Consider the following 20622-nt stretch of genomic DNA (forward strand, 5'->3'; position numbering starts at 1 on the left):
TACTCCTATAGTTACACTTACAACAAGTCTTAAAATGTTGGATGAAGAACCTTGCCAACCCACACTGAGAGAAAGCACACATCTAAAACAACCCCAGACTACCCCACATGTGGAACAGAGAAAGGGAAAAATCCCATAAGCGAACAAGTACGTCTCTAAATGCACCATCAGAACACACACACAAGCAGGTTAGAGACCCAATGACCTATGACATCAAAAGAGAACCAGCAACTCTCAAAATACACCCCAGCCCAACAAAAAAGCACAACAAAGAACCCAGCACTCCAAATAAGTGAGCAATAAAAATACACACCCAGCATGACAAGCATGCAGGATAAACCCCTTGACAGATGAACGCTATCTAGACAGCAAGCACAACATTTACCCAAAGCATTACCATATGCAGGAAAGAGGTGGCAAAAACAGGGAGGTATAGACATGATTCAAAATTCTTTGCAGGCCTGCTCTACATGCAGCAATAGACAAACACTGATGGTGAACCATATCCTTACTAGACAAACACCAAAACATAAGATACCCCAGACACACCACATGTTGGTAAAACAAAACATGCATCAACACTGGCCTTGAGAACACCGCCATGCAGCAATGGCCAACCCACAGCACATTTGACAACAAAGGGCTATTTTCGGAAAAGAGGGGAACAAGAAACTTGACAAAATTTGACAATAACTTAAAGAAAGCCAAGCAATAATCCATGCAATTTTAACTCATAATGCAGAGACAGAAACAAAGCAGAGAGGTTAGCAGATCGCCATGTCACGGATAGGGGCAACGTGCATTTAAAAGACACTATTTGCCCATATGGAAACAGTTAAAGTTAATAAGGCTTGCAGCCATTCCACGCTTGAATATTAACAGCAGGCCATATGCTTCCCTTTACCTTCATGCAGAATACCTATCTCATACTGAGGTGCTACACTAACTGAAATCAGTGTACAGAGCTTTTCCTACTCATCTAAAAGAGTCGCTGGGAGCCAAAATTCCAATCACACCATCTTTATCTAACTGAAAGCCATTTAATGGGACTGGTGATAAAATCACAGCTTTGTACCATCAGAATCTCTATAGTGCCCAAAACACACTGAAGTACTTCTATTGAGCCATGGGGAAAGCTGGCCTTTCCTATGAGGTGATGTTTTAGTCACATTTTAAATATAAACATGTCTCCCAGTAATAGTGGCAAGTCTAGTAAAGCTCACTTTAAACACATCTTCATTCATGTCATGCCTCAACCTATCAACATAAAAAAATATTATATCTCCAGTTCTGTTGCATCTCAAATGGGAGACAAAGTGCACTAGATATAACGTACTTGTGCAATATGGGTATTCTTTACAGATTCACATATTAAGACATTCCCTGCTGTCTCAATGTAGGATCTTCTAACATGTACTAACTAGGTGTTTGTCATCTCTAAAAGTTACCCGTTTTCTGGAGGCTGCCATCATTGAGGCCTATTAAATGATGATCATAATGTTCTATTTGAGGTACGTTCTCGAAAAGTAACAGGACTGTGTTCCTTTGTAGATGGTACATATTGTGCAGAAACATTTTAAGATATTCTCTGTAAGCACAGTACCTGCTACACATTTACATGCTAAGCAGGAAACATCAGATAGAGTATCTGAATAGTTTACCACGAGTGAGGGATATCACCTACACTTGCTGCAGCATTTACTCTTGCAAACCTTTGTAGAGACGGTCCCTAAAGAACCTAAAACCAGCATTTGGCTTTTCAGTAACTTAAAACAAGCTACTCACGCAAGGATAAAGACTGTTTAGCTGGAATCTTACAAGTAAGAAGCAAGTGTGTGTGAGAGTATGAGAATTTGTGTATGAGGGTGTGTGTGTGTGTGTCAGTCACGTTCATCCAGGTTCCTGTGATAGTCTCTGATAGCTGGTAAAGTGTATCCAAAGAGTACTGGAGATTTGATTTCACATTAAGTAAAGATGGAGTAAAATACCCCAAGAATAAAGAATCAGCTACAAATGCTTCTAAATTGGCATATTTTCCATCTGAAAGAGTAATGCCACCCATTAACAATTCGGAAAGAGGATTGAGAGAATGCGATATAAATCCTTACGCGCTACAATAAACGCAGCGACTATGGACCCAGATCACAGGACCATCCCCTCAAACTGGCATAGTAGATCAGTTCTCCTGGACAGATTAATATGTAGCACTTAGGAAAGACAGGTTACAATACTGGGCCCGGCTGCAACCACGAGAATCATCTCTCAGCTAAATCCATTCTTGGCGGCATGGTATTGCAAAATATTTGCATCAGCAATATCCACCAATTCTCATAAGAGACTTATTGACTGAGTTTTCATCGAGTCAGCAAGGCATCCTGACTAACTTTGAAAGGGAGTATTAAGTTAAACAATTACATCGAACGATGACCCACAGAACGGCCACCCATGACAGTTTTTTGCTGATCAATTATCAAGGGTTACAATGGGCTCCTGGGAAAATTTGCTTTCCAGGGACAAACAACATTTATTGCTGCCTTTCACGACTTTACTATTTGCTCCTGTTTTGCCATTTCACATCTCCTAATATCTCTTCATCTTGGACTGAAGGAACAGAAACATTCACATCATTATTCATCAAGACATTTGTGCATAAATATGGATATAATTGACTCTCTAAAATGTATGTAATATTGGCCCTGTAACCCAAATAAAACGTATCCTACTGTAGTATCTTTGTAAAAAGTGTGTTGGTAGAATCAAAGTATTCCACCACCAAAAATCTGTATTTTCATACACGCAGAACATGGAAAACCCTAACTTTTTCAACATGTCTGCAATAAATATGTAATGTGCAGGAACCGTCAGGGCAGAAGCAGCCTAACAGGTGTGATGACAAAATAGAAAGCAAATGCATGCTTATGCCTGTAAACACAAGTGATGCTAAGTTGCACAGTTGCATATTCATAGATATACCCCACAGCAACGTTTATTGATAATATTTGGGAATGATGAACAATTGAATAAAATCTACCGAAGGGCGACTTAATGCCATGTCAGTATTATTCAGAGGAGAAGAAGCAAAACCACTGTTTTTCATATCTTTTTTATATGACTAGGGCAGGCAAAAGACCCTTCCCATTATGAGACGTGGGAGCCAACACACTGCAAAAGTCTCAGACTGAAAGTATGTCTTCTACCTGCTGGGCCACAACAAACTTTTTAACATAATCAAACCTTTCCCTTATTCTCCAGTATCCACCCGGGGAGTTGAATATTCGTGGAATACTAGACACCACCCAGAGGACAAGAAATAAATCGCCTCAAAAACACATTTTTAGAGTCGGCATGAAAAGAGTAGGCTTGCACTTTAAAATCACGGAGTAAAGTGTCCTTTAATTTTTATTCCTCAATAATTAGGGACGTTTGAAGTCAAGGTGCTTTTTTAGTTAGTCTTAAATTGCTAAATACAGCATGCTAACTCCGCTAGTTCAGTGCAGTGTGGAAGGATGCAATCTGCTGAGGATTGTAAATTGCCAAGCAAATAATGTAGAATATGTGTATCTGCTTGCTAGTATGTTGATAAAAGCATAGAATGGCATTGTGTATTCAATTGCTCATGGGAATGGGAAATGGAATAATGGAACGTATTTCCAATCTCTTCAAACACCAACTTCCAGATCTAGACGTTGTGCAGTTCGGCCCACTGTCCTATCTATTGGGTAGAGGGAGGGAGGGTGTGGAGAATACTGGACACAACCTAACCTTATATCCATGCGAAACAAAGCCTTACAAGTGTACACAATGCAGTGTCCTTCCCCAATGGAAACTGGGATTAACACCATGCGTGCGGCGCATTTTCCCGCTGTGCGCTGAACTTTTAAAAAACCCGTGGTTCATGACGAGCTCAGCTCGTCATGAGCGTACGAGAGGTGTACCTCATGACGAGCTGAGCTCGTCATGAGCGTCGAAGGGGTTACATGGTTGGGAATCCATTGATAAATGTGATAACATACACTCTGGCATACTGAACATTTCAAACACTAACACCCATAATTCGGAGAAGGTAAAACAAACAACTGTGTAGGACACAAAAGTAGGAAGCTGAACTAACACAGCCAACACACCGATGTAAATTTGGAAGGGTGATTCTGCAGGGGGAGAAAAAGAGGATGTTGTGCCACAAGAAATAAGAAACAGAGGCGCAAGGCTAAATCCTGTATGAGAATTACACAGGAATGAAAGTTCAACTGGAACAGGAGAAACCAGTGGGTGGCAAAGGGCATATAAAAAAAAGACAGAAATGGGAGGAACTTGCCCACAAGGCAAGTTTATCACTCTGAAGAAAAACACAACATAATGGAAAGTCAGATCACACAGGTTGGGGAAACGACAATCTACAGGTGGAGCCGATGTGGAAGAAGTTTTATCTCACAGAGAAGATATCTAGGTGCACATGCATGTGTGCACACGCATTGGTGGCTTTATCCAAACAGGAGAAGGAGCATGAATCCAATGACAAAAAACACAGGAATGAGAAGATCTTTTCCAGAGTGGAAGCCACAGTGGGAGCCATACAGAAACAGTAAAACAAGGAGTGTGTGATAGTATCAGTGGGAGCACACAGGAATAGGATACCTTTCGACAGGCCACACAGGAGCATAGAAGACCACATCTATCTGAAAAACATAGTAGGTAAGGCACTATCCCACACGACAAACAAACAAGGCCAGAGGCAGAACCATTTAAATAAAGCTACAAAAACCAGAATCTAACAGGAGTCCATAAGTGCAAATATTGCCCCACTGTAAAGAAGTTCTTTTGGCTCTGTAATAGGATGAAAAATTCGGAGTGTGGACATACTCCGAAGAGGCCACTCATCACAGCAAACCCAAGCATCTCTGATCACATGTGGCACAGGGGAGCCTGCAAACGGCACAAAGGCTGTGGAAGATGCACGAAGATAAATCATACATATGGCACCAGTGAGGAATAGGTACTATTCAAACAGTGGTAAGAGATACTCTCAAATGACTGCGTCACATAGGCAAAATCCACTAAAAGTTTGCACATAACTAAACAGGTGCGGGGCAAGACGGGGGAAGGATTGTAGGAACATCTTGAGGGGCATGGGGATAGACAGACGTTACAGAGAGGAAGGCTACCTGTGATCAGAGATTTCTGCCAATGCTTACCACCCAGGTCCCTCCAGCTGAAGGATGGGCCTCCTGCCCAAGAGTGCGGTCGTCAGTCTGTATTCCAGCCAATGACAGTGTTAGCAATTCATTACACAACTAGGGTACCATCATTATCACACACTCAGTGTCTGGATGCAAAATATAGGAGTGGAGAAATAACATGGGGGGGTGGGTGTGTTCCAATTATATAGGAATTAAACAGTATGAACATTACACCATCAATTCAGGGCACAGGCAGAGGGAAACTACTTCTCTACCCTACTCCTTGCTGCTGTGGCTTTGCATACACCGTTAGCCTACAGCTGAAATTCTGCAACAAATTCTTTGTGAGAAGCACATTTCTATTAAATGTATCCACTACAAAGGTATTTGGAGAAACAATGAGAATAGCTCCACATTTAAAGTATACACCCACATCAACCATTTTAGAGTGTGAATCAGAACTAGTACACACAAACATTAGTCGTTTACTCCAAAGTTACTGCTTTTTATTACGGGCACATAATTTCCTGTATACTCAAACCTCTATATCTTCAAGGAAAGAAATGCTAACTTCCACTTCTACTGTTCGCTATTGATGCAGAGCGGCTCTCGATGGCTACATTTTAAATTTCTACCGTCTTAGCATAATGACTGTAAGCCTTCCCGGCATAGCTTTTATTTCAGACAAGCTTCAGTGTTATGGGTATTTGAGACACACATATCTGCAGTTCTACAACTCCCCTTGGTCCTTGAAGAGTCAAGAGTCCACCGATCAGGCTTCAATTGCCGCTACTGCCTTTGCAGTGTTTGCTCACCATGGACATTGGCACTCCAATGCTACCAAGCTTCCCAGATACTTTGCAAAATATTTTCTGGTGCTACATTAGGCCACGCATCAAAAGCCTCCCACTCTGATCTCTGTACTGGAAGACTCCCAGGTAGGATGTTAGAAAAAAAAACAATCTATGCACACCTCAGTCTTGACGGTGGGAAAAAGGCTTTAGGTTTCAGAGAGGCCTACCTCATATCACCAAGTTTCCTAGTGATGGCAGTGCCCACAGTAGAAAGTGCAGCAGAGGTCTTCTGTCCCGCCTGTGACAGCGTTTCCGAGGTCTTCTTGTAGCTGCAATGAGAAACGAAACCGAACTCTGAGTGAACTCTAGTGAGTGTTCAGTAAAGAGATGACAAGCAAGTGTTTTGTGTGATGGGGAGGGAGTTGAACCAGAGCTTCAGTTACTCATTTCCAATTAATATATTTGTCTACATTTTGTATAATAATATATTTCACATTTTGGACCTGCTGCACAACTAAGGTACCAAAAGAAGAGCTCAGCTAAAAGGGGTCAAGACTCACATCACATGAAACTTGCTTGTCACCTGGTCACAGAGTAAATCCCCAAAACAAACAGAAGGGAAATGAAATAAATAAGATTAGCATGTTAGGAATGAAAGATACTAACAGATTCACCACCATCCAGTTCCAAATGTCCCAGGTCCCAAAGAGTTCCTGCCACCTTCTCACATCCACCACAGATTGAAACTGCAGTCCAGCTATGATAAGTGTTAGTAACAGACCTCCAGGAGCGAGCAAGCCTATAGATGCATCTCATCTCCCATCGTAACAACTATGGGAAATGAATCAGCTTTGCTCAGCCGAAAATAAGAGAAGCCATCTGTTAAATAGATTAGTATATGCCACTGACCCAGTTGAACAAAAAGAAAAGGAAAGTGGGGACAGAAGCCTTTATTGAGATTTAATGTCCCGGAACATAAAACAATAGATGTGTACAACACACACCAAAAGCAAATTGATAGGTATAGGGACACACAGACACTTCATTTACAGCATACCCCACCCTACTCTTAAGCCGCATCAGGGAGATATGATCGTGCATTTTATTGGCTGTAGGATAATTAGACCAGCGTTTTGTTTCTGGCCTCCTCACATTTAACCAAATTGCATGGTCCTGGGCAAACGATTATTTTCCTGCAACTTGGTTCCTTTATCTGCCATAAAAGGGCCTGTTCCACGTCAATTCGGTTAATTCTCATGTGTATCACAGTAAACATGCAGGTACAGAGTGAACAAAGCCATTCAACCCATGAATACAAACATTAATAAAAGGCAAGGGTCTAGTTCAGACTGCCGACCATGACAGTGCTATGTGGTGAAAGGTTTTGTTTTAGGGAAGAAGTGTTCCAAATTCAATCCCGCCGCCTTCCTTTACCTGTAACCAAAAACCTCAGAGAATGGAGGGCTTTGGAGGGATCCTTTAAAAGGCCATCAGATATAATAGACCGTACAAGAAAAGGTCATATGTTCCTTATATAGAAAGGCAGTGTTTATTCCATAATCTGTGACCTTCCATCAGCATCCTTCCCTTCAAGAGTGAGGAAATGAGCACCCCGTGCAACGGCATGAAAAGGCACGCACTGCAACAAAGAGCTGGAGATGTCAAGTAAGACAAATGATATCTGGAACAAGTTGTCACTTTACTGGCCACCTACACATGGATCACTGTAGCTGGTAGTGTGTAGAAAACCTAAGCTCAACCAGGACTCTGCGAGAAGGGAGCAAGGGAAAGCATTACAGTGACCAAGGAAATCCTCCAAGGGATTTCTGGAAGCAAAGTCTTTAGGGTTCAGACATATGAAGAATTGAGATATATGCATGAGTCTAGGCAGGAAGCTCTTGAGATGCCGATTTCCTGACACAGCAACTGTTCTAAACAGTAAATATTCATGATCAAAGTTCAGCTAAATGCTTCTCCTTACGGGGCTCAGTAGAGGAACCTAAACTCAACTTTATAAATTCGGCTCCCATTTCCTAAACTGTATATAAAGGTTACTCGCATTCAACTCCACAGATCCACTTTAATCTCAACTTTGACTTTCCTTACACACATCACTGGCTCAAAAAAGTTCTGTTCCTACCTCAACAATTACCTGCATACCTCCCAACATTCAACCACAAAGTCCTTTTGCAATTACAAAGACGTTGCTTTGCTATTTTATGTTGTGCCTGAACTGCCAAGCCCACCAAGAAAAAAACTCCAGAACAATAAAACAGCAAAAAAAAAAAAACGACAACTAAATATTTCAAGTGCAAGTGATAAAAACATTACGCAACGTAAAAAATACAAACCTAATCTTTTTAATGTTTCAAAGGCACAGTCAACCCCAGCTGATCATAGGTGATAAAGTGACTTTTAGGAGGGCGATATGAAATGCCGCAGTGAGCATGAAAGTCCCTTTGTGCACAACCATGTAATCTGTGAAAAAGTTACACATTTCAAAGGTCCACAATCTTTTGAGACTGATCATAACTGACTCTGTAGGGATCATTTCAGTCGCCAACAGAAAATCAAAAAGGTGTTTTGAGCATATAGGGCCTGATTAAGAGTTTGACGGATGGGATACTCATCACAAACGTGATGGATATCTCGTCCACCGTATTACAAGTTCCACAGGATATAATGGAATTGCAATACGGCAGACAGGATATCCGTCACGTTTGTGACAGAGTAACTGTAGGAAGGTGGATACCTGACTATGGTTACCCCAGATTTTTTGCCTTGTGTTTAGCTGGTTTTCGACTTAGGTGGCCTGGGACCCTGCTAATCAGGGCCCCAGGCTATCTGCTCTCTCTGTAAAATGGACTCCATGTACCCTAGGTACATACCTAATTGGATTGGGTCACCTTATGAGCCCCGGTACAGTGTACTATAGGTACCCAGGGCATAGGTGCATCCAAGGCCTACCAGGGGCTGCAGCATATCTTTTGCCACCCCTGGCTGGCCATCCAAACTGACACAACTAGCTGATCACTCAGCTGGGGCAAGGTCGTGTAATCACCGCTTGCTTAGATATAGTATACCTATATCTAAACCTATATCTGGACACATATATACCTATAAGTCACTCCTATGGCAGGCCTTAACAATCCTGGAGGCAGAGTGCTTGGTTTTATGTGAGGTGGTGCTCTAGCATGAGCTGAGCCTGTCTGCAGCTTTCGGAACCATGTCCTTATAGCTGTTCTGGGATATTGCCATACCATATACTCTTAAGTGCACTATAATCCACGCGGTTATTGCTAACTTTGGTTTGGCTTTATCAAAACATGTTGTGTAAGGTGTCATACACTTTGGAATACTACCCCCTCGCCAGTTCTGGCGACGGGGGTAGCATTCCACCCTTCTGGAGGGAGAAGACATGTAACTTTACTTAAATGCGGTTAAAACTAACTAGAGCCTCAGCATCACAAAATGGATGCTGCTGCCACAGACACAAGTCTGGCCTCCTGCTGCTGACCGAAACTTGGCAGGGGAGGCTTGGACAAAAGGTTTCCTGTCACAGGGAGGTGTTACACCACCCCAGACAGGAGATAGTGGATTGAGGCAGGCAGGACGGGTGAAACTAGACACTGCCTGGGGCACACAAAGTGTCCCATGCATAGCCCAGTTCAAACCGGTGCTGGGGCACTCCAGCCCCAGCTCAGGCGCGAAACTGGACAAAGGGAAAGGGGTGTAACCCCACCCCCTTCCTGTGTCCCACCCATAGGAGGGACCTAGCAGGATATCCAGCCCCTTGATTTGGAATAAAGGTAGGAGCTGTGCCCATAGAAGACAGATAATCCTGACTGAAACTTTGATACAGAACTCTGGACCCTTCCACATCCCACTCGACGTGGAAGACTGAAGAATCTCCCTTGTGGTCAAGGAGTGACCACCCTGTGCAAACAGGCACCATCCAGCGCCCAACGGTTTGCTTTGTTGCAGTTCCCGCCGGAACTAGAGCGACAGAGATCGACAAGACCCGGACTCCCAGACATCCAACAGCCCAATCCAACAGCCACAGCAAAGCTGAGACCCGTGGAGGCGACATGAGACGTGGGACCGGCCATCTTGAAAAGAATGCGAAGTGCTGACCGTGCAGCTCCCGAGGCTCCCTCGACGCTGTGCATTGGGGTTTGAGAAGCCCCAGCCCCGAGCAGCTTGTGCACCGAAGCTCTCCCCTCCACACTCACCGAGTACTGCGTGGGGCCTTTTTGCATTTTCCTGCTCGACGCGTCTGTCCGGTCACTTGCCCGTTGGCTAGTGGCCTCTACGACGACGAATCTTTAAGCTTACACCGCTGGTCTGGTTGCCCCAGACTGGCCCTTGCTCCCCTGAAAAGGAGCAACCACTCTGACCTTGCTGGTCCGAGTAAGAAGCGATCTTCTAATCCTGCGTGGGTTGCATTTGCCAAGGCCTGTTAACTCCGATCCGGAAGCCGACACCGCCGACAGCGAGAGCCTTCTAGACAGCTCGTGATCCACTCCTGGTCATCCTCGATGCCCCAGAGTCCACGTGGCAGCGGAGACAAGCTTCTCGACAACCACCTGATTGCGCCCGACATCGCCTGGTTCCTTCCTGGTTCCATCCTGGTCACTGGCTAGTGACCCAGACTCTGTCCTCTCTGCTTTCAGGTACTCTACATCTTCGATCCACCCTTGGATCCAAACGGACTCTTCTCTCCTGGCCGCCTGCAGAATCTTCATCTCCAGGCTCCACAGAACTCCACGACGAAACCCGACACACTTTGGCACCTATGCACCCGCTTCCTGTGGGTGAGTTAACAATTGAACGCGGGTGCTCCTGTAGTGGTTTACACCTCTAGTGTCCTAGTTTTAAGTGGCTAAGTTCTAGTCCAGTCGGAAGACTTCTAAAACAGTAACATTGTAACTTTTACGCACCATTGACTTTGCATTGGTGCATGCGTGTGCTTTTAGCGCTGCACCCGAATCCCGCGGGCTACTCCCGTCCTAACTACAGTTAGTCCAGTGTAGTACCAGCGATTCCCAAGGCCCTAGGCCTTACCATTGTTCGATACGTGGTACTTATACCACTTTTTTAATATATGGTTTGAGTGGCCACCTGCCCTATCCATAACTGTGCAACTTGTGTATGTTTAACTGTGCTTTTGTTTAAACGCTTGTACCTCTGCACTCATAAAGAGTACAGAGGATTATTCTAGTAATAAATACATATATTTTTATAATATATAACTTGTGTGGTGTCCTTTCATTTTGTATATTACAGGAGGATATGGTAAAACAGCTGGCTTCACATGCCCTCGAGTTAAGCCTAAGACTGCTTATGTCCATGCTACCACTAGGATAGCTTGTCTATAAGGTTGACTTACAACCACCACCATAAGGGATTGTTGGACTGATACAAGGTGCCCACAGAACTGTGGACATCATACATCAGGCCAACTTCTCACAGTAACCCTGTCCACCAAACTCGTAATCAGACCCATAGTCTGTAAAGTCTGCATCAGGATACATATTTTTGAATTATTCATTACTTTTAAAAATTCACCTACATGTATTTCTATTCAAAGTGTGTGTAGCACACTGAAAGGCTACCCATTCAACATTAACCTGTTATGCAAAGAGCACATTGTTATGAAGGACAAATTCTAACAACACTGTGGAAAAACCTAGACTTTACAATTTGATGTATGTATAGAAGAAAGGTGATGTCATAGCATCAGTGGTTTTTTTTATAACTGTTTGCATGTGATGAATTTTCAGTCTTGCATTTCATGTACTATGCTACTGCTCATTTTGTATTACCACTTTAAGTCACAATGAGGACTAAAACATTTGATTACTGTTCCTAAAGTACTTTTAATACTCCCCACTAATGTTATTTATCAAGCTTTTGCCATATGGCAAAAGATGTGTGTAGTGTACAAAATGACAACACTCACTTGGTTTTGGACGCCTAACTACTCCAGTAGTCAATGAGCTTTGTTTCAAGGTAATAATCAATATAAATGAATTTACATGCATACTGCCGTCTGCTTAATACGCCATGCCTAGATAATTGTGATATCTTTGCATTAGATACCGGACAAGCTTTAAAAACAGTCCACCCAAGGGGAAAGCAGCTCGGGGGAGTAACAGACCATAATCAGTATGAGAATGTTCAAAGGATGGTCAACAAAAAGTCAGCCTGCCCTGCTGCTGGTAAATTCCCTGTAGTGATGGGAGTAGTCACAAAATGTTTCCCTTAGTCATCATTTAGTGTTGTGCAGCCCGGAAAATAAATGGAAAAACTGAGCCCAAAACATGAAGTTAGTTGTAGTAGCCAGAGTGGCTGAAAGAAGCTGGTTTTACCAAGACAGACACTCACGCTTCTGACTGGGCAACTTTCTCATTCCATTCCTCCAGTGTGCTGGTGGCGGACACATATCTATAAACACAATGGGACAAAATGGGGGAGTTAGAGACAATGGTAGCCAAGGGGGCTACCACAGCTACCACAGATAGAAACATCACCTCTTTCATGGCGATCCACAGATAGAAACATCACCTCTTTCATATACTGCCCACCAGCCATTGTGGACATCAAAAAAGTAGCATAATTAAAGTATATCCAAATTGAAGGCTGGCAAGAGCAGGAAAGTATATCCAAATAGAAGGCTGGCAAGAGCAGGAAAGAGTTGGATTCGGCATACTGGTTATTGTCCCGCAAAGCAAAAGCTAGTGTCCAGATCCTGGGCCAGCTGTGGCCAACACTTCGTTCAGAAATTTCAGGGTGGTGAAGATGGAAAAATATGGGTATCTTCATTTAAAGTACTGCTGTGGTCATGAAGCAGTTTGTTTGCTGGCTTGAGCCGCCATGCTGGTTTCTAAATCAGAACCTCCTGTTTATTTTTAATGCTCAAGGAAGAGTAAGGGCTTCTGATTAATATCACAGTTGGCGGGTGCATGCGGACCAAACTTGAAGTCACCTTAAAAAGGTCTGCAGGAGCTATTGCCAAGAAGGAAATGTGGATGTCAGAAGCTATTCCGGAGTAGCTTCAGCTGGGACTATTCTTGAAGTCACTAGTGTAAAGCACTTTGGGTCAAAGTGCTTGCAAAGAACCAGAGCTTCGGCTGAAAGGACATCACAGATTACCCAAAATAAACCAAAGGAGCCTTAATATGATGTTCATAAGGAGTTTTTGCTTCCTGTGCCAGAGAATGTTTGTAACAGTAACCCAACCCCACCGCACCGTCAAACATAAAAGTGGACTATGGCAGTCGCAACTATACATTTTCTATTAAGAAAGGCCAGTGAGCATGTCCTCAATCCTAATTAATGAAGGACACCACTCATAACCTATGTCCAAGCTCTTTGAGAAATAAAGCCACCATTAATCCTCAGTAGGCCGCATAACCAGGTAACTGGGCCAACCATATTAATAAATAATGCCTGTAGAGTTCCAAGGTTTGAGGCTGGCATACTGAAACACAGGAACTACAGATTGGGGCACTATGGGAATACTGCACAGTATTCATTGATTAAAAGCCATTGGAAAAATACTCCATATTCCAAAAATCCACCCCAACATTGTTTCTAAGCTGATCTTCAAATGCCTTCCAAAAACACCAGTTATTTCCACCAATACCAGTATGGCTATTGGGCAAGAGTTTGCCATGTTCTTACTTTATTCAATATTTCTCAGGAAAACTATTTAGCTGTGTGATGGAAACAGCGAGTCAGGAATTGCCCTCTATTTTACACCCCAATTTAACAAAATAAAGTGAATTTGAGGGCAGGACACATCTTTTCCCCCTGGCAGCTTCAGAACACCAACCTCAGCAAGAAACACTTCTTCAATTACAAGGCCTTGCACAAGCTTTCAATTGATGTGCAGCAGTACACACAAATGAACACAGAATTAGGTCACTACATGAAACCGAAAACTACACTTTTCACTCATCTCTCACAACGAAGGCCTGCAAGCAGCACAATATATACACACTTAACAGCACTTCTCATCAGTCGAAATGACAACTAGAAAGCTAAAGCTTTTCCATAGAAAAGTCTTGGGTTGACATAAAATATACACTTCATAAACACACAGACCAGGTAAAAAACTCAGCACACACACACAAACAGAGCAATGTTTGAGGCATGTAGACAGATCCACTCAATCTATAATATAAATATGTTTTTCTTAAAACAATTATATTTTTGTGAAAGTCCATATGGTTGCTAAGGTTGTTATGGCGCATAAATGAAATTATGTACGTACGGTCTTAAAGACGTTCTTTTGTTTAAGCAGTGGCAATAAAACTATCAATCCCTACATCTGCACCTCAAATTTGACTGTACAAATTTCAGGAAAGGGCTGAAGACCCTCCTGTTTAGTGGCACATATGACTTATACACTACTGAGCGTGTCCGTCTCCTGTGTTAACAAATTTCTATTCTTTCTTTTTGAAATCCATGGTGCTCTGAAGCAGCCTTATAGCAGTATGGGCTGTAGAAGAAAACAGTAAATAAAAATCCACCTCTATGTAGCAACACCGTAGATACTGCATTTATCTGACCAAATCGGCAGACCAGTGAAGGTAGAGACAGAGGGGTGGATGGGGGAAAGACAGGCTAATAGGTTAATCTCCATGTTATGTCACAAGCAATGTTATAATCATATTTACAATTGGATGGCACTTCGTTTATCTGGGACCGTAAGGATAAATCATGATATTTAGCAGTAGTTTAAAAAGGGCAAACAGGATTGTCTTCTATGATGGGCTTTTACAAAGGCCTCTCTAATGAGAACTTACTTGACAAGAGGGGACAATTCAGTAAATGACTACGATCTATCCTGCCACAACTAAAGTCATTTGCGAATCTGCACCTTCATGCGGAAACCAAACCTTGAAAGCATTATCCACAGTGGGTGATGTGCACTGAGACTGTATCTGTACAGTTAGGAAGCCTCTTGTCTGTGTTAAGACTGGCCTATCCTCATTCACTCTACCTAGAGACACCCAAATCCATCACTTTATGGCTTACTCTTCACAGGACATTGCGGGCTCTCTTGGCACATACTTGCACATTTAAGCCTTTGTTATTACCTTCAGTATAGGTGCACCATCCCCTTATCCACCTCCTTGTTATGTTAAAATCATTTAATATATCGCTCAACTCACCTAGGGGCATCTCGGAGCTGTGTGGAAATAGGGATCAGGACACAGAGGATAAAGTTAGAATAGGTGGGATTTGAGGAATTTCCTGAACTTGCAGTAGTTCGAACAAGTACGAACGTAAAGTGGCAGCTTGTTGCAGGAACGAGGAGCAAGATAGAAGAAAGCCTTTCCTCCACTATGCGATAGACGAATGTTGGGGGCGCAAAGTAAGGTTTTATCACAGGATCTAAGACAGCGTCCTGGGGTGTAAGTGTTAATTTTTTGTTGCAGATATAGCAGGCCCTTTCCATTTAGAGCGTTACGGGTGAGGCAGCAGATCTTAAAACAAGACCTTTTTTTCCACTGGAAGCCAGTGCAGCTCTTTCAACAATGGTGCAGAGGGCGTGCCGGATAGGCGATTAAGAACAAGCCTTGAAGCAGTATTTTGGACTACCTGAAGTTTAGCTGGTCTCGTTGACATATGCAAAAAGAGCGTTGCCATAGTCCAATCTACCTATTACCAAGGCTTGTACCAGGGTCTTACAGGCAAAGGCAGAAGGCGCATGTTGTAATAGGAAACTCCCGAGGTAGTCGGAATGTGCTCTTTCATAGTGAGAGCTTGGTCAAATTTCATGCCCACTTTTTTTACCGCTTGCTTACGCTTAGTGCCCAGTTGATGCGGCCACCAATCATTAGTCCAAATGGAGGCAGCTTTCCCAAACAGCATAATCTCAGTCTTATCCAAGTTCAATTGGAGATAGTTCCTACTTATCCACTCAGAAATGGCTAGCATGCCCAAGGTGAAACGGTTTTTGGCTGCTCTCACATCCTGGTCAAAAGTGAACATCAGCTGGGTGTTGTCCGCAAATGAGATTATTTCAAAGCCAAAATGCTCGGCAATCCTGGCAGGGGAAGCCATATAGATATTCAATAGAGTGGGGCTCAAACAGGAACCCTGTGGAACACCCTTGTCCAGGATTGTCGTACGGGAAGAGTATGGACCCAAGATGATGGTTTGATGTCTTTCTATCAAAAAATGCTGAAGCCATTTTAATGCCAGGCTGTGACTGCCGATCTCTCGCAGCCTATCCAACAGCCTTCCATGAGAGACTGTGTCAAAGCCGCTGAGTGATCTAGCAGCACAAGCATTACTGAGTTACCTGTGTCCAACCCCCATCGCAAGGAATCTGTTATGGCCAAAAGCGCAGTTTCCGTACTATGGCCAGGTCATAAGCCAGATTGGGAAGACTCTCAGAAGTGGTTTGTTTCGAGGGAGGTGACTAGTTGCTTGTTAATTAGGCTTTCAAGCAGTTTACCCAGAAGAGGCAACAAGGATATGGGTCGGTATTTGGCCCGAGAGTATTGGTCCATGGACGGTTTCTTTAGGATAGGACGAACACAAGCAGTCTTCCACTCGGGTGGAACAGAGACAATTTCCACTGAACAATTAAAGATCTCTAGGACCTTTGGAACAAGATAGGTGTAAAGTAAAACCATTATTGTAGGAGGGCAGATGTCCTGAGGAGACCCGGTATCTATCATCACAGATCTGCAAATTACCTCCAAAGTAAAAGGGGTAAAGCTGTCCAAAGAATAGGGAGGACCCTTAGACTGGTCTCCATTAGGACTAATGATCTCAACCCCAGGCTGGGAAGGGTGGTTTAGTTTTGCGTAGATGGAAGAGATTTTCTCCTGGAGAAAATTGGCCAGCGAGTCACAGAATTCCTGAGATATAGGACCATCGTGGCCACAAGCCCGGGGAGTGACAAAGTCACTTGGTCCCACAGCAGCTATTTACAGGAGTGAAGCTCTCTTGGCAAGAGCTACCAGAAGGGGAATAAGACTAAAATGTACCTCTTTGTTTTTCTGCACTTAAGTGCTCAGTAAGTGACAATGCCACAAGGTTGGTGCTAAAGAGCTTGAGACAGGCAGTCTTCATCTCTCCTTGCTAAAAAATAGGAGGCAAGGAATAGGAATGAAAGCTCTTTGTTCAAATAATACACCATATTCTTTGTGAATATGTGATCTGTTTATTCCTCTCATTGCGCTTTGTTTCACAAAATGTAAGTGGGAAATTTAATAGCATACAATGCCATTAGTATTCAAAGTTTGATAACTGCACCTGATGTACACTGCTACATTAAGGAGAGGTATGGATTGGAGCAGTTCCTTCTGAGGTCAAGTGATTAATACATTTCTAATAGTAATGAGCAAATTTTCATTAGAAGCAACCCTAGGGACAAAGATTACACCAGATTTAGAAAAATTAAATGAAGACATTATAAGCAGATGGGGTAATTGAATGAGTTTAGAAATTAACACCAGTTCTCTCGGATCTGGAACCACTCTTATCTAAGGAGGGCAGAGCAACTTGAAGAGGGACCTTGCCACACATTACATACAGGATTAAGGAAATAACACATTGTTATAATATGTTCTATATTTTTATAAAACTTATGTCTAAGAAATCTAGACCAAAAGGTTATCTGGGAACCATACCAAGTCAACCACTCAGTTGAGACTATGAATGTTAACCTTATTTCGCTACAATAATACTAAAGATCCATTTTAGCCTTACACACTGTAGGTGGAATGCATGAGGTTTAATACCAGGAATATATCAAACAACGCCAAGATATAGTCAAGTAAAAAAAAACCTATACATTATATAGATACAGAGATGTTATGTTATGTTATGTTATGTTATTAGTTCATTTTTATAGCGCACGGCTACTCAAAAAGAGTGTCCCGGCGCTTTTATTGGAGAAGGCAAAAGACAGCTGCAACATAATAACATAACACCAAATGAAAGACTAAAAGAGCAGTGAGCCAGGAGTTCAAGAGAGAACGGCTACTGAATAAAAAGCCACGTTTTAAGGCCCTTCCTAAAAGCCAGCAAGCTAGTGGCTCCCCGCAGGGCCAGCGGCAAAGAATTCCATAGCTGAGATGCCAGCAATCCAAAAGAGCGCCCGCCAAGGCGCGCTTTCTTTACCCGAGGGACAACAGCAAGGTGCAGGGATTCCGACCTCAAAGACCTGGTCGGATGATAAAAGACCAGTCTCTTTTGGAGGTACTTAGCTCCCTCCTTGTGAAGAGCTTTATAGACCAAGGTCAGAGCCTTAAAGGCGATCCTCTTGCGAATGGGCAACCAATGTAACGTTACCAGCAAGCCCGAGGCACTAGAACGCCTACTAAGGCCGAAGATTGCCCTGGCCGCGGCGTTCTGCACCACTTGAAGGCGCTGCAGCAAGTACTCTGGAAGGCCCAGGTAGAGAATGTTGGAATAATCCAACCTGGACCCAATCAGAGCCTGAACTGTCAGCGTCCTATGTTCCACGGATAACAGAGGAAGGAACCTCCGCAGCATCCTAAGGATGCCAAAGCACATGCCCGACACCCCCAGGATCTGCGATTTCAGGGTTAACCTGTTATCCAACTTCACCCCTAGATTCTTTGCAACCTGAGAGGAGCAGGATGGAGGGAACATATCCCGTGGCCACCAAGTCTGCCAGTCAGGTTCGGTGTCACACCCAAAGAAAAGTACTTCGGACTTGTCGGAATTGCACTTAAGGCTGTTTAGATGGAACCAATGAAAAACAGCCCCAAGGCAATCCCGAATACTCTCCCCATCAAAGTCGCCTCCTCACATATATACATATACACCACCATAGGAAAAGCGTTTTTTGACTTGGCTATATATTGGCGTCATTTGATGAGTCTTCATGACATTTTCCTTAAAAAGTGTGCCGGTGATTCTTGTTGCGCTTGGATATTTTTGGGGTGATCCGGCAAGCAGGGGCCCAAAAAAAAAAAAAAAAGGAGGTGGGGTGGAGGTAAAAATAAAAGTGTGTTCCCATAGCCTCTTTAGCCTGAACTGCTAGACGGAATTACACAAAATTTGGCAGAAAGGTAGCTTTTGGGCCGCAGTTTACGCTTTTTGCTATTTGGTGTAAATCCGTTCAGTAGTTTGGGAGCTATTAAGGGAAATCCAATTTTTTTTATCTGGGATCGCAAAGTCTTCGCAAATAATGACAAGCTTGTGCTTCAAAAAAAGAAAACAGAGAAACAATTCAAATGAGGCAGGGCAGGAATACCCTGGCTCTCATGCCTTGGTCTTGCAAAAAAGCATTTTTTAAACAAAAAATATTGCAGCAAATTCGCGAATTAACAGGGGAAGAAAAGAACCACGCTTGTTTTGAAATGGGCCCTCAGGTGGGCCAGATCCCGGGGCATTTTCTACAAAAAAAGGAGGGGGCATAAGGGGCCACACCACCCCGACCTTCTCCCCCGCCCCACGGGGCTAGTAGAATAATAGTGCTGGGTCACAAGGACCGCCGGGCTGGTGAAAAACTAAGAAGGGGGGGGCACATGGCCCCCTTCCTGGAGCCATATATGGCCCTGGTGACCGCCTCCCCCCCGGCCCAGCTCCTGCTATGTCCCAGGGTACTAACCCCCACGACATAGCTGTTTGGTTTTGCTTGCCGGAAGCGGACAGCTCCCGCCAAGCAAAAGCAAACACTCCGGTTCCGCCCTCCGGAAGTGGAGGTTTCATCTCTTTCCCTGCCCACAAAAATGCGGGCAGACAGAGATGAAACTATTGCTCCTGCACAGAGGGAACTGCATTTTCAGCAGCCTCCTGTGTGCAGCTGCAATGCTGGCCCCTGCAGGAGTCAGGGAGCCAGTTGGGACTGCGGGGGCCTTGAGGCTCCCCCCACGGTCCCCATCATTCACACTGGGTGCCCTGGCTAAGACCAGGACACCCTGAGACACATGGCTGGTCCCTAGGACCCCAGTGCATTAAGGCCAGTCTCAGTGGGATGGGGCCCCCTTGGTGAAATCAGTCCAGGGAGCTGGGCTGCTTGCCCCCACTAGGGCTGGCATTATTGCGGGTGGCGCTCGATGCGACAATCCCCCCCTCTTTCTCAGCAGTAACCCACTGAGCTAGCCACACAAAAACTGTGATCTGCATGGTAAACGTTCTTTGCTGCAGGCATATTAACCCTCTGAGATACTTTATCATGAATGGAAACTGCCACTAGACAAAACTCTGATCTCGTGTCGGCAGGAACGTTAATAACCAACATTATCTTGACATTTTTATTGTTGTCTGAAATTTGGTGGACACAAGGGATTCTGCAGCAGGTACTTTTAAACCGAGAAGTTCTCTCTTAACCACACAGTGCCCGACCCCCCCAAACTTAGCATTCGGCGCAGCTTCACCAGTCACCACCCTAAAGCCGTCCCTGTCCCCCACTGAATTTCAGACGGGATCCCCAGGGCTTAAATAGGCCTGGGGAGGGAGGCATTTCGGCCCTGGGAGGAAGGCCTCCTGTCCCCCTCACCCGTTGAATTATGGTGGCCCCAGGGAATAAAACAAACAAGCAGAAAAGGCAAAACAAAGGGCAAAAAACGAGCAGAAAAGGCAAAACAGAGGGCAGAAAAAACAAGCAGTCAGACTCACGCACTCACTCACAGACCCAATTGCACTCAATT

The 20622-nt window shown here is 43.9% G+C and overlaps 1 protein-coding gene across 11 annotated transcripts in view; it reads right to left on the reverse strand.

Annotated features, from left to right (window-relative positions):
• TPD52L2 (TPD52 like 2) overlaps positions 1 to 20622 on the reverse strand; it is a 134872-nt gene that overhangs the window by 31436 nt on the left and 82814 nt on the right. For 7 of the 11 annotated variants that reach the window (XM_078651678.1, XM_078651673.1, XM_078651672.1 and 4 more), the window contains one exon: positions 6199 to 6300. In XM_078651678.1, the coding sequence (XP_078507804.1) occupies positions 6199 to 6300 (102 nt within the window). Of the gene's footprint in view, positions 1 to 6198; positions 6301 to 12358; positions 12419 to 20622 lie in introns of all 11 variants that reach the window. The other 4 variants (XM_078651671.1, XM_078651668.1, XM_078651674.1 and 1 more) reach the window with 1 other exon arrangement.

The sequence above is a fragment of the Lissotriton helveticus genome, chromosome 7, assembly GCF_964261635.1.
Source record: "Lissotriton helveticus chromosome 7, aLisHel1.1, whole genome shotgun sequence".
Lineage (NCBI taxonomy): Eukaryota > Metazoa > Chordata > Amphibia > Caudata > Salamandridae > Lissotriton > Lissotriton helveticus.